Source organism: Zalophus californianus, chromosome 5, assembly GCF_009762305.2.
Source record: "Zalophus californianus isolate mZalCal1 chromosome 5, mZalCal1.pri.v2, whole genome shotgun sequence".
NCBI lineage: Eukaryota > Metazoa > Chordata > Mammalia > Carnivora > Otariidae > Zalophus > Zalophus californianus.
The window spans coordinates 31,143,656-31,158,024 of record NC_045599.1 but is presented as its reverse complement, the minus strand read 5'-3'; the positions used below and the strand labels follow the sequence as shown (position 1 = coordinate 31,158,024).

Below are 14,369 nucleotides of genomic sequence, written 5' to 3'. Positions count from 1 at the left end.
AAATAACTTTTTCCCAACTTTAGAAAAAATGCACTCTTATGTAATGTAGAAAATAGGGACAGCACTAAAAAAAAAAAAAAAAAGGAAAGAGGAGGGGCGCCTGGGTGACTGAGTCGGTTAAGCATCTGCCTTCAGCTCAGGTCATGATTCCAGGGTTCTGGGATCGAGCCCCGCATTGGGCTCCCTGCTCAGCGGGGAGTCTGCTTCTGCTTCTCCCTCTGCCTGCCGCTCCCCCTGCTAGTGTTCTCTCTCCTGAATAAGTAAATAAATAAATGTATCTTTAAAAAAAGGAGACCTTGCATCCTGATATGATCCAAAGTCTTTTTTTTTTTAAGATTTCATTTATTTGACAGAGACACACAGGGAGAGAGGGAACACAAGCAGGGGGAGTGGGAGAGGGAGAAGCAGGCTTCTGCAGAGCAGGGAGCCCGACGTGGGGCTCGATCCCAGGACCCTGGAACCATGACCTGAGCTGAAAGCAGATGCCTAAAGACTGAGCCACCCAGGCGCCCCAGATCCAAAGTCTTCTCAGTAAATCAGTACGATACTGCCCTGCTCCAGCAGTGATTTGAAGTACCAAAGTTGATCCCTTTATAAGGATTCTGATTACTTTGCCCAGAGAGGATGGTGATGCCGAAGTTGTACACTGTTGACTTAATAAATGTGTGCTGTTCTGGTCAGAGAAACTATCAGACATTGTCTGCTTTTAAACCAACATAGCATAAGTAGGAAAGGGTGGCTTTCCATCTTGCTAGTTTTATTTTGGCCACATTATAGCATTCACGTTTTGACATATTCACTTACACTTTTAATATGGTGTTAAAGTGGTAGGCCATGCACTATTTCTGAATGACCAGGCCTGTAATAACAGATGTGGTAGTACTATGGGTTAAATAGACTGCCTAGTAAACTTGACTCATCCTTCAAAAAAACCCATCTCAACCATCACTGCTTCTGTGAAGCCTGCCTTGACATTCACAGGAAAGTGGCGCCTTTCCTCACAAACAGAGTGGCAATTCTGGGGGCATTTTCTCCCAAGTTTCAAGGTTCTAATCGCCTCACCTCTTCCCTGTAGATGGTAGCTGTCACTTACTGTTGTCCCTGCATTCATTTAGTGTTCCAACACTGGCTCTTCTAGTCCTCTAATACCTCAGGAAGGAATTCTCTGTAGTAAAGGCCCTCTTTTTTGACTGCCTTGTGTGTTTTTGTTTTTCTGACTGGACTAACGAGTATTTGGTAGCAGGGGAGCTCCTCAAAGAATCAGACCTTCATAGATGATGTGCTTCCACCAAGGGACATGATAACTGACTATAAGTATATGAGACTATCACCTGGCCATTTGGGATTCCTCAGGCTACTGAGCAAGCAAGCAAAGGAGTGGGTACCCAATGGACTGAGTACCAAGGGGAAATTTGTTGCTGCTACAAAACAGGTGCAGAGAGGGCTATATTTGGAACCCAGGGAATTCTCTGGGGTATGCCTGTTTTATGTCCAAAAATAAACTTTGTAGTTTAGGGATGCCTGGTTGGTGTAGTCACTATGAGCATGCAACTCTTGATCTTGGGGTTGTGAGTTCAGGCCCCATGTGGTGGGTAGAGTTTACTAAAAAAAACCCAAACTTTGTAGTTTAAACATTAAGTTCTTAAGGAATTGTGATATCATTAGGAATGGTCTTAACATCACCCAGAGATAGATATTCTTGGGAGTTTGCTTCTCCCTTTTGGGGGAGAGGATAAAAGTGCCTTCATTTGTATAAAGGATAGTTCCACCTTATTGGAGGGAACCATGAAAAATAGTTAATGTCATTTTATGCAAGTTCAAATGTGTATACTAAATAGCCAAAAGGGTCACCTGGACCTACTATTTAGCTGATTTCTCTCAACTCAAAGTTTACCCTTTTATGCTCTATGGTGGTAGGTCTCAGGTTTTACAAACCTCATTCCCCAGACTCTTGCCTCTGGCTTGTTAGGTTTTGCCTTCGTGGTGGATGGTGGGGTGAAGGATCTGGGTTTTTATCTGTCTGCATTGCTTCTGCTAATGGTAGTCCCCTCCAGCAGCTGGGGCTGCTGCATGGCTGCGGCATGCCAGAGCCTTTCGGCACACCCAGAACCAGGCTCACCATACTCCCTCAGAAATAGTAACAGCAGGAATGGGATAGGGATTACCTCAGAGGTCTGAACAATAGCTCTGTAGGCTCTTTCTCTAAGAGGAGGTTCAGATAACTTCACCTTTTGTAACCTTAGCCTTGGGAGTGGTAGCATCTTCCTAGAGTATGAGTTGTGTCAGTGTTTTTACTTTTTCTGCCTTCCAGTACCTATGTAACCAGTTCCCTGTAGTAAATTTTTTCTGTTTAAAATATATAATGTGGGGACACCTGGGTGGCTCAGTCGGTTAAGCTGCCTTCAGCTCAGGTCATGATTCCAGGGTCTGGGGATCGAGTCCCACATCAGGCTCTCTGCTCAGCGGGAAGCCTGCTTCTCCCTCTCACACCCCCTTTGTGCTCTCTCTCTCAAATAAAATCTTAAAAAAGAAATAATAATAAATAAAAAAATATATAATGTGTACTCCATTTTCCTGATTAGGTCCTGACTGAAAGTATATATTCATATTTGATCAAGTGTATTTTGTATCTTTAAGGCATGCTTTAATTTTCCTCATCTTGGTTTTAAACACTTTTTATTCTTGGGCATTTTCTATTTTGTTGCTATTAGAGAGTATTATGTTATAATTTTTAATGAACTGGTTGGTGTTTGCATATATGACATAACTATGTAAATTATTTTTTACTATTGCTATATTGAATTCTGGTACTTGCATACCTAGGAAACATGCATACCTATTTGCATAAGGAAACTTAAGAGAATCATATGTCAAGTAAAGGTAGTTTATATCTCTTCCCTCCCAATTCTTACACTTCTAGTTTATTTTTCTTACTTAATTGTTTTTGGCTGACATGTCCAGTGTTTCCTGACATGTCCATTGTTTCCCTTTTAAGTAAGGTGCTAGCTTAGGGGTGAGATTAAGTATGTTTTTACCGTATCAAGGAAGTGTCCATTGATTTCTGTTTTGTTTTGTTTTGTTGTCCCCCTAAGATTGGATGCTGAATCTTATCAAATACCCAGCATCTGTGGAAAATGATCATGCAACTTTCCTTTTGGATCTATTAATAGAATGAATTATGTTAATTAGTTGATTACCAATTTTAAACTGTCTTTCCATTCTTAGAATAAACCCTATTGAATCATGATATATTACAGTGTTCTGTTAGGTTCTGTTGCTAATATTTAGGATTTTTGATCAAAATTTATAAGTGATATGTGTATGTGTGTATATATATTGTTATTTTATATGTGTGTGTATGTGTATATATAGTGTGTATATATATATAGTCATTTTACATAATGACTATATAGCCATTTTATAAAAATAATTTGGAAGCTTTCCATTTTCTCTTTTTTTCTGGAACAGCTTAAATAGATTGAAACTATTTGTTCTTTACAAATCTGATAAAATTCCTTTGTGAAGCCATCTGGGCCTGATTTATTTTTCAGGTAGCTGTGATGACTTTATAATATTCTACAGAGTGGATTTGTTTAGCCTTTGTAAGCTCTATTCTGGGCTCAGTTTTGGTAAATTTATTTTCAGAGAAAAATTACCCACTGCATTCAGTTTTTCAGATGTTATTTGCAAAGAGTTATACAAAAAAGTCTCTTAGTGATTTTTTTCAGGTATACAACATAATGATTTCATATATGTATATATTGTGAAATGATCACTATAGTCAGTGTAGTTAATAGTTAACATCCATCACTACACAGTTATAGATTTTTTTTCTTGTGATTGGGACTTTTAAGACCTACTCCCTTAGTAACTTTCAAATATACAATATGGTATTATTAATTGTAGTCATCATGCTGTACATGCATCTCCAGAAATTATTTTATAATTGGAAGTTTGTATCTTTTGACCACCTTCTCCCATTTCACCAACTCCCACCCTTCCCCCTCTTGAACCACCAATCTGTTCTCTGTTATTTATGAGTTCAGTTTTTTGTTTTTTTGTTGTTTTTAGATTCCACATATGAGATCATACAGTATTTGTTTTTCTCTGACTTATTTCACTTAAAATAATTCTCTCAAGGTATATCGATATTGTTACAAGTGGCAGCATTTCCCTTTTTGTTTTAAATGAGGTTTTTTTTTTTTTAATTTATTAGAGAGCAGAAGAGGGGGTAGGGTCAGAGGGAGAAGCAGACTCCCCGCTGAGCAGGGAGGCCTGATGCGGGACTCGATCCCGGTACTCCCAGATCATGACCTGAGCCGAAGGCAGTTGCTTAACCCACTGAGTCACCCACGCACCCTCCTTTTTTTTTTTTTAAATGGCTGATTAGTATTCCTTTATACATATATCCATTTCTTTATCCATTCATTCATTGATGGACGCTTAGGTTATTTCCACGTCTTGGCTATTCTAAATAATGCTGCAATGAACATGGTATGGATATCTTTTAGAATTGTTTTTATTCCCTTCAGATAAATACCCAGAAGTGGGATTACTGGTAATCATATGTTCTAGTTTTAATTTTTTGAGGAACCTCCATACTGTTTTCCACAGTGGCTGCACCAGTTTTCATTCCCACCCACAGTGCACAAGAGTTCCCTTTTCTCCGCATCCTTGCCAATACTTGATATCTCTTGTCTTTTTGATGACAGACATTTTGACTAGTGTGAGGTGATAGCTCATTGCGGTTTGGTTGGCATTTCCCTGATGATTAGGAATGTTGAGCACATTTTCATGTACCTGTTGACCATCTCTATGTCTTCTTTGGACAAATGTCTATTCAGATCCTCTGCTCATTTTCCAGTTGGATTGTTTTGAGTTGTTACTGAGTTGTATGAGTTCTTTTTATATTTTGGATATTAACTCCTTATCAGATATATAATTTGCAAATATTTTCTTCTATGCAGTAGGTTGGCTTTTCATTTTGTTAATTGTTTCCTTTGCTGCACAGAAGCTTTTTAGCTTGTTTTGTTTTTGCTTTTGCTGCCTTTGTTTTTGGTGTCAGATCCAAAAAAATCATCACTGAGACTGATGACAAGGAACTTACTGCCTATGTTGTCTTTTTATTTTTATTTTTATTTATTTATTTAAATTTATTTATTTGACAGAGAGAGACACAGCGAGAGAGGGAACACAAGCAGGGGGAGTGGGAGAGGGAGAAGCAGGCTTCCAGCCGAGCTGGAGCGGGGAGCCCAATGCAGGGCTTGATCCCAGGACCCTGGGATCATGATCTGAGCCAAAGGCAGACGCTTAATGACTGAGTCACCCAGGCGCCCCTGCCTACGTTGTCTTCTAAGAGTTTTATGGTTTCGTGTCTTAATGTTCAAGTCTTTAATCCATTTTGTGTTAATTTTATTTAAATTTTATGTAAGATATTGGTCCAGTTTTGCTCTTTTGCATGTGCCTGTCTAGTTTCCCCAGCACCATTTATTAAAGAGATTGTCCCTCCCCCATTGTATAGTCTTGGCACTTTTGTCATAAATTAATTGGTCATATATGCGAGGGTTTATTTCTGGACTATTTTATTCCATTGGTTTTTGTGTCTCTTCTTATGCAAATACCAGAATATTTATACTGCCAAAGCTCTGGGTTTTTTTTTTGTTTTGTTTTTGTCTTGTTTTTTAGAGAGAGTGTGCAAGCAAGGGTGAGAGAGTGGCAGAGGGAGAAGGAGAGAGAGAATATTAAGGAGGCTCCACACCCAGCGCAGAGCCCCATGCAGGGCTTGATCTCACAACCCTGAGATCATGACCTGAGTGGAAATCAAAAGTCAGATGCTTAACTGACTGAGCCACCCAGGTGCCCCAAAAGCTTTGTAATATAATTTGAAATCAGGGTGTATTACGCCTCCAGCTTTCTTCTTTCTCCAGTTACTCTTCTCAAGATTGCTTTGACTATTTGAGGTCTTTGTAGTTCCATGCATATTTTAGGATTGTTCGTTCTTTTTCTGTGCAAAATGCCATTGGAATTTTGATAGGGATTGCATTCAATCTGTATATTGCTCCAGGTAGTATGAACATTTTAACAGTACTAAGGCCTCTAATCCATGAGCGTGGAATATCCTTCCCTTTGTTTCTGTTTCTTCAGTTTTAGTGGTATTTTTTTAATTACTTGTTTTTTCATTATTTCTCCCATTCCAATTTCTTACTATGCAGGTTTATGCTTTCTCCCTCTTATTCCATGTTTGTTGGCTAGTAGTTTCTTCCCACTCATCTTTTCAAAGAACCAGCCATTTTATTTATTTATACAACTTTGTATTTGCCACTCGTTAATTCTGTTTTTGTTTTTATTTCTTATTTCTGTTTTTTCTATTTATTGTTCTTTTCTAACTTTTTGAGTTACGTACAGTTTTTCAGTCTTGATTTTTATTGATAAATTTAAGTCTGTTGATTTCCCTCTGGCATTTGACCTTACCTCATAGATTCTGCTCTATAGTGTTTTTATTGTTTTTTTAAGAATTCTGCAATTTCATTTTGTATTTCCTATTTGATTCAAGAATTGTTTAATAGTTTTTTTAAATATTTTATTTATTTTTAAGTATTTATTTACTTAGAAGGAAAGAGAGAATGCAAGTTGGGGGGAGGGGCAGAGGGAGAGAATCTCAAGCAGACTCTGTACGGACCGTGGAGCCTCATGCAGGGCTCGATCTCACAACACTGAGATCATGACCTGAGCTGAAATCAAGAGTGGGATACTTAACTGACTGAGCCACCCAGGTGCCCCAAGGATTTTATTTATTTTTAGAGAGAGAGAGTGCATGCAAGTGTGAGTGGGGCAGTGCTGGGGGCGGGTTGCAGAGGAAGAGGGAGAGAAGCAGACTCCCCATTGAGTGTGGACTCTCAGAAGGGACTCAGTCTCACCTCCCTGAGATCATGACCCCAGTGGAAATCAAGAGTCCAGTGCTTAACCATCTGAACCACCCAGGCACCCCAAGAATTGTTTAATAGTTTAAAGTCTTGGTTAAATAATCTTTTTTTTCTGATTTTGTTAAAACATTTTTACTACGTTGCTTTTAAATAATTTTTCCTATATTAACCAGTTTTTGGAGTTTATTGAGTTTCTTTGTGGCTCAATAGATGATCATTGTTTTTTAAAGATTTTATTTATTTATTTGAGATAGAGAGTGAGGACAAGCGAGGGTGTGGGGGGTGGGGCAGAGGGAGCCTGATGTGGGGCTCAATCCCAGGACCCTGGGATCATGATCTGAGCTGAAGGCAGATGCTTAACTGAGCCACCCAGGTGCCCCTATATGAACATTTGTTATGAATGGGTTTTTGAAAAGCAGATCTATCTTCTGAGAGTACAAAGTTAAATACGGGGCGCCTGGGTGGCTCAGATGGTTAAGCGTCTGCCTTCGGCTCAGGTCATGATCCCAGGGTCCTGGGATCGAGTCCCGCATCAGGCTCCCTGCTCTGTGGTGAGCCTGCTTCTCCCTCTGCCTCTCTCTCTCTCTCTGACTCTCATGAATAAATAAATAAAACATTAAAAAAAAAAAGTTAAATACGTAACTATAAGATCACCGTATTCATTATATTGTTTTGTAGTTCTTATCCTTTTATTTTTCCTGATCTCTCTTTTTAGTGTTCCTATTTCTCATTTTATAAGTTTAGTAGGCCATACTTGATGGAATTTGATGCTGTATTATTTGGTGCATAGATAATCATAACTATTAAAGTTGATGTTAGCACTATAAAGTGCCCTTCATCTCATTCAGAGCTGTAGGTCTAGAATTCTACCTTACTCAGTTGTGTCCTCTAAGTCTTTTGCTTACCTGTTTACACCTTTGCTCATGCTTTTATAGTGAACTTTTCTGAATCACTTTGTTTTAGGTATATACTTTAGGATATAGCATAGAACTGGGTGTTGCTTTGTGATTCAATCTGAAATTTTTTCTTTTTAAGTAAATTAAGTGTAGTTGCTTCTACTGATATGTCAGACATAACTGGTCACAGTTATACTGTTTTATGGTATGTTTTAAATTTTTTTACCACATGGCATATTTTGTTTTTTGTTTTTGTTTTGGTTCTTCTGCCCTTAGGATGGTATATATTTTTGTTTTAGTGGTTTGCTTTTGTTCATGGATCCTTTTATGCAACTTGGGTCCTCTCTTCTTGCTTTGGTTCCCTCAACAAAGAAACAATGACCCTTGTTCAACAAGAAAATGAGCTTGTAGTTTTTTCCTCCTCCTCATCTTCCTCTCCATTACCCAACTATAGTCTTTTTTTAAAGATTTTACTTATTTGTCAGAGAGAAGGCACAGGCAGGGGGATCAGCAGAGGGAGAGGGAGAAGCAGACTGCCCGCCGATCAGGGAGCCCGATGTGGGACTCGATCCCAGGACCCTGGGATCACGACCTGAGCTGAAGGCAGACGCTTAACCGACTGAGCCACCCAGGCGTCCCAATGTATTTAGTCTTATTACTATGTTTCATTGTATCTGAGAGATAGAGTCTAGTGTAAGACACACCATTGTTTATGGACCACTTAAGAAAGAAAGGCTGCCAATTACCGTATGACACCCTGTCAACCATAGGCACATCTTGATTTTAACAATGTTAAAATGTGTTTTAAAATCATTGAAACAATTTATTATTTATTATTGTATTATTAAATATGCTAAAATTTACTCTTACTGATTATTAACTCTAAATGATAATTCTTTAACTTTTAGCTATATTTTCAAACCAGTCAACTTTTTCTACTTTATACCTTCCCTCTGCCCTCTTCCTTTTTTCAAAATTTCTCTAATCATTCTCGTAGAATCCTTAGGGATACAACAATAATCTCTGGGTTCTTGCACGTTCAAAACTATTTGAGCCTTTACAAACTTGCAGCACAAGTCTGCTGGATATAAATATGCTTGGCTTACATCTTCTTTCCTTGCATAATTTGTAAGTATTTTTCTGTTGATTTATGGTGTTGAATGTTGTCATGCTAACCTGGTTTTCTTTTTCTTGTAAGTCCATATTTTACTTGGATGAGTATCATGTTCATTCTAGGTGATTTCCCCTAGGTACACAGTATGTTTTTCAATTACATCATCCTTTATTTCAGAAATGGTTTACTGAATTTTAATTTTGTTTTTAAAAGAATCTTAAACTTGTAGAAAACTTAGAAGAACAGTACAAATACTTTTTTTTTTCCTTTGAAGTATTTGGAGTTACCAGCACAATTGTCCCGTTGTCCCTGAGCATGTCAGTGTATATCTGCTGCATACAAGGACATTCTCCGTTATTATCATCACAGCATAACCATCAGAATCAGAAAACTGATTTTGATAGATCATTATCCTCTGATGCTGAGTCCCCCATTAGAATTTGCCAGTTGTCCCAATGATGCCCTTTATAGAAAAAGGATCTAGAGTCCAGGATTAGGCATTTCATTTACTCGTCTTTTAATCTCATTCAGTCTGGTATAGTTCCTCAGCTTTATCTTGGCTTTCTTAATCCTTTTGAAGAATACAGGCCAGTTATTTTGTAGAACGTCCCTCAGTAGTTTAGTTTTGTGTGATACTTTGTTCCGTTACACGTCTTTGGCAGGAGTGTTACTGAAGTGATGCTGTGTTCTCTCAGCATCTTATCAGCTGGCATATGATTTCAGTTTTTTCCCATACTGATTAGGCAACGTCTGCCAGATTCCTCCACCCTGACATAACTCCTTTTCTTTTTGTAATTAATATGCATTTTGTGGAGAGGTATGGAAAAGTTCTACTCTTCCTCCAACTTTTATCCATGTATATGTTCAGGTCAGTATGAACTCATAGAACCCTATGTTATTCAATGGGTTATACATTATTATTCATTAAAGTACTTCAGTATTCCCAGATTTGGCTAGCGGGAGCCCTTGACCTTGACTCTTGTGTCCTTTTAACAGATCATCATTCTTTGAGCACTTTTACTTTCTGGCTCAACAAGATATTCCAGACTCGTTGTATTTTCCAGCCCCGGAATTTAGCCATATTTCCAAGGGGCCCTGGTTCCTTTTAGAAGAGAATGGTATTTGGAAACCAAGGTGTGGGCAACTAACTGTGTTATTACTTCTAGACTTCTCAGTGGATAGACAGAGCTATAGAATACGTACACACACACAAACACACATATACACATCCATAATTCTAATCCAACACCACAAAGTTCATTTTAACCTTCAACCTTTCCTTTTTGTAACTCCCTTACCTCACAGTGAGAAACTTAGCTCCACTCCATGTATAGCTGACCCTGAACAACACAGGGGCTAGGGGGTGCCGACCCTTGTGCAGTCAAAAATGTGTGTGTAACTTTTGACTCCCTAAAAACTTAACAGCTAATAGCCTACTGTTGATTGAAGACTTACCAATACCATAAGCAGTCGATTAAAACATATTCTGTATATTATATGTATTATATACTGTATTGTTACAATAAAGTAAGCTAGAGAAAAAATGTTACTGATAAAATCATAAGGCAGAGAAAAAATACATTTACAGTAAATACTGCACTGTATTTATTAAAAAAAAAAAGACCCACATATAACTGGACCTGCGAAGTTCCAACTGTTGTTTAACAACATGGTTCTTGAACAACACAGGTTTGAACTATGTGGGTCCACGTACATACGGATTTTGTTTACGGTACTGTAAACATAACCTTTTCATTGTTCAAGGGTCAACTGTATATATAAACCATTGAAGTGATCATCACATTGATTACAAGAGAAAAATTACATGATCATGTCAATAGAGCATATCACTAACCCCTGTGTGACAATCCCACAGAGACTACAGCTGGAGCATCAGGGCATCTGGCTGAGTGCAACAATAAGAGAGGTAGCATGTAGGATTGAAATGACTTGTTTAAACAACAAAATAGCTGGATTCTGGGAGAAATTTTTGGAGGTGGAAACCAGTGCTCTAAAGAAAGCAAATCATTTCAGTTCTTAATCTGAACCCTTTCATAGGCATATTTCTAATAAAGCTATCTTTATGAGAAAGTTAAAATCTTACATTTTCATCAAAGCCTTCTCTTCTGGCTCGCTCAACTAAATCTCCGCTTTTCGCACTAAGAATATAAAATAAAAATCAGAAGCATATGGAGCAGAAAGAAAAATGCCAGCATTAAATAAGATCAGCTCTATAGTAAGGATCTGAATTGCATTTTTGGTCTTCCTGATAATGTTTGGAAAATGTGGTCATTAATAAATTCTCCAGAGTGTCACATCTCTAGCTAAAAAAAAAAAAAATGTTTCTATTATGTCCCACTGCCAGAGGCCTGGGTTTCAGAAGCATTTTGACACCAAAATGATTCAGTAGATATAAAGATATCCTTAAATATTTTGTGTAAAAATGTTTTTATTTTGATAGCTAAGTGAATGCACTTAATGTAGACTAAAATTTTTTCCTACCTTTTTAGGGGGTCTGTGTTCTGTCCAGCTTTCTGTTAAAGCTTTTTCTGAGTGGCATAGCATGTGTTATATTAATTTTTAATTAGCTTAGCTTAGAGTCTCATGGCACTCAAAGAATTAGGAGGTACTACTGGGTGATGTATTGACCCATATTTAGAATCAGCACATTGGATGGTGATTGTTTTGCAATCAAAACCTTACTCTCATTGGGAGTTTCTAATATAATAAACAGTTTGAAATGGCAAGTTAAAAATTTAAGTCATCTTACCTTTTTTCGTCTTCTCCCTCTTCAGGTTTCTTTAGTCTGAGTTTTTCGAGAGCATTGTTGTAACTCTGGGCATAATTAAAAATAGTTTAAAATTTGAAAAAAAATACATATCCTGTATTAATTTTGATCAAGGAATAAGAAATATGGGATGCCTGTCTCCAGAGACTACTACCCTAAAGAAATATGGAGGCAATGCTATGATTATCTTTCACTTTGTCACTGCTTACGTTTTCTGCCTGCTAGTGAAAAAGAAAAGGGTTCTCTTGTGGGCATCACACTTGAACTTGGAAAAAAAAAATCTTTGAAAAGTTTTATTAACATTTATTGCATTTAAGGATGTTAACACTTTAATGCATGTAACCAGCATCATAATCAAGAGATAAAAGATGAAAAAACCTACACTTCAGCTCACTGGGGGATATATTAATAGTTTCCTTTTACAGGTGAGTTCTTGGACAGAGTTTTTAAACTCCACTAACCTCATGGCTCTTAGGACTTCTCCTGTGTGAAGTGATGTGGTTAGAGCCATGGTTGTGCAGAGATGAGCAAGATGGTACAGACATGACTCTGCTAACAACTCAAGTGAGGTAGGTGTTAAGAGGACAGGGAAGATACCATTCTATCTGGGAGATTAGCAGGTCATCGAGGGAATGGAGGGGACATTGCTGGGGTCAGTGAGTGACATGAACAGGGCCCAGAGAGGAGAGGGACGGCAAGTGATGGTGCACAGCTCTGTGCTCAAACACTGGCTGGAACATACCGTGCTGCCCACAAGGCATGGAAGGTAGACATGCTACATAGTTCAGTGATCATGAATAAAGACCGGTTGGGACGGTGAGACTTGAGAAGGTCCTTGGGTGTTTAGATAAAGAACTTGGACTTACTTTGACAGGCTCAGAGAATCTCTGAAGAATTGTGAGCAGAGAAGTGGTATCAGAGCTGGACTGGCACAGGAAAGAGGCCAGAAGAAGTTACCAAACAGAAGGCCAGGTGCAAAGTACGGAGGGCCCTAACCCAGTGGTGGTGGTTAGAATTCAACATGTCTTTGAATCTCACAAATGTGAACAAAAACTACAGAGATGAACTTGACACACAAGCCTTGGCAACAGACCATATGAGGGACAGGGAATAAAAAATTCAAGGTTTTTAAGCGTGGAGTGACTGAGAAGAGCGTTGCCATTAACAGAAACACGAAAGTGAGCAAAATAAGATTGTTCATAGAAATTTACTAGCATCTAAGTTGAAATTTTTTGGAGGGAAGGGATAGTTTTATTATAAAACCCAACATGCTTTGCATTTAGTAAACAGCTCAATTGCTATTTGATATATTGAAATCTGAGATCATTTTGGTCACCTTTTTTTAAAGCCAGAAAGAAATCTCACTTCCCTGGCAGTGAAATAATACAAATAAGAGCAAGATTGGACCAAAACAAAAAACCCCCCACCACTACTTGGGGTTTAAGTTCTATTCAAAGGACAAGAGTATAAACTGAACAAGATTTGTCTTAGAATTCAAATTAAGAAAAGAATTGGACATACCTTTTTAATCATTTTACCAAGTTCAAAATCTGGCCTTCTGCCTATTGAATAATCAGCTTTCACTTCAGAATAAGTATCATTAATAATTGCCAAGAACATGTTCTGGGGAGAAATAATAATTAGTAAAAATTTAGTTTAAATGTTAGTGACTCTGATGAGTGCTGGGATTTTTTTTTTTAAGGTTTTATTTATTTATTTTGAGAGAGAGATTGAGAGAGGGAGGGAGAGCCCAGCAGAGGGGAGGGGCAGAGGGAGAGGGAGAAGCAGACTCCCTGCTGAGCAGGGAGCCTGATGCGGGGCTCAATCCCAGGCCCCTGGCATCACGACCTGAGCTGAAGGCAGACGTTTAACCGACTGAGCCACCCAGGCGCCCTGAGTGCTGGGATTTGTAAATTAGATTTAAATTTTAAAAGTAGCCCATATGCTCAGTAATAGAGAAAGCACATCCTGGGGACCCCTAAAAAATCACAAAGGTATGAGTTTTTAGCCATAAGGGCTAGAAACCATTGCAATAATGGGCAGAATATTTTCATCCCTGCCAGTATGGAATGTCCCAGCTGGAGAGACCTGGGATATTCAAGTTATACTCGGAGTGCGCACATTCCTGGCACACATCAGACACAAATATGGTAACTACTGTGATCACATTCTCCTTTGGACAAACTGAAAACATTTAGACACTGGACTTAGCCTGGATTTCTAGGAATCCACACAATTCCTAATAAATGTAAAAAGCTCTGACAGCTAAGCAGTGATACTATAATTTCTTCTAAATTAGTAATTTCATTTTTATTCTAAAAAAATACAGGCAAAAAAGGGAACATAGATGGTCATACTTACCAGCAGGACAAAGAACACAAAAAAGATGAAAGTGATGAAGTAAATGGGTCCCAGGATACGATTGGCTTGCTGAATGCCAGCAAAATTAAAATCTCCAAGAACAATTCGAAATTGTGTAAATCTTTGATGGGAAGAAAGAAAACATTATATCCCCTCACACATACATGACTACTGATGGGGGTTACCACTATGTCTAGGAACGTATCCATCCAGCTGCATGTGGCATAGGTTCTCTGGCTTTAGTCATGTTAGCTCCGAGTTCCATAAAACTAGGTGTGGAACATCCC

General features: G+C 38.3%; 1 protein-coding gene across 4 annotated transcripts in view; it reads right to left on the bottom strand.

The window, feature by feature from the left end:
- The window catches only part of PKD2L2 (polycystin 2 like 2, transient receptor potential cation channel), a 40,836-nt gene that overhangs the window by 4,459 nt on the left and 22,008 nt on the right, over nt 1-14,369 (bottom strand). For all 4 annotated transcript variants that reach the window (XM_027604884.2, XM_027604883.2, XM_027604885.2 and 1 more), the window contains 4 exons: nt 14,083-14,203; nt 13,243-13,344; nt 11,704-11,768; nt 11,038-11,092 (listed from right to left, as the gene is read on the bottom strand). In XM_027604884.2, the coding sequence (XP_027460685.2) occupies nt 11,038-11,092; nt 11,704-11,768; nt 13,243-13,344; nt 14,083-14,203 (343 nt within the window). The remainder of the gene's footprint in view (nt 1-11,037; nt 11,093-11,703; nt 11,769-13,242; nt 13,345-14,082; nt 14,204-14,369) is intronic.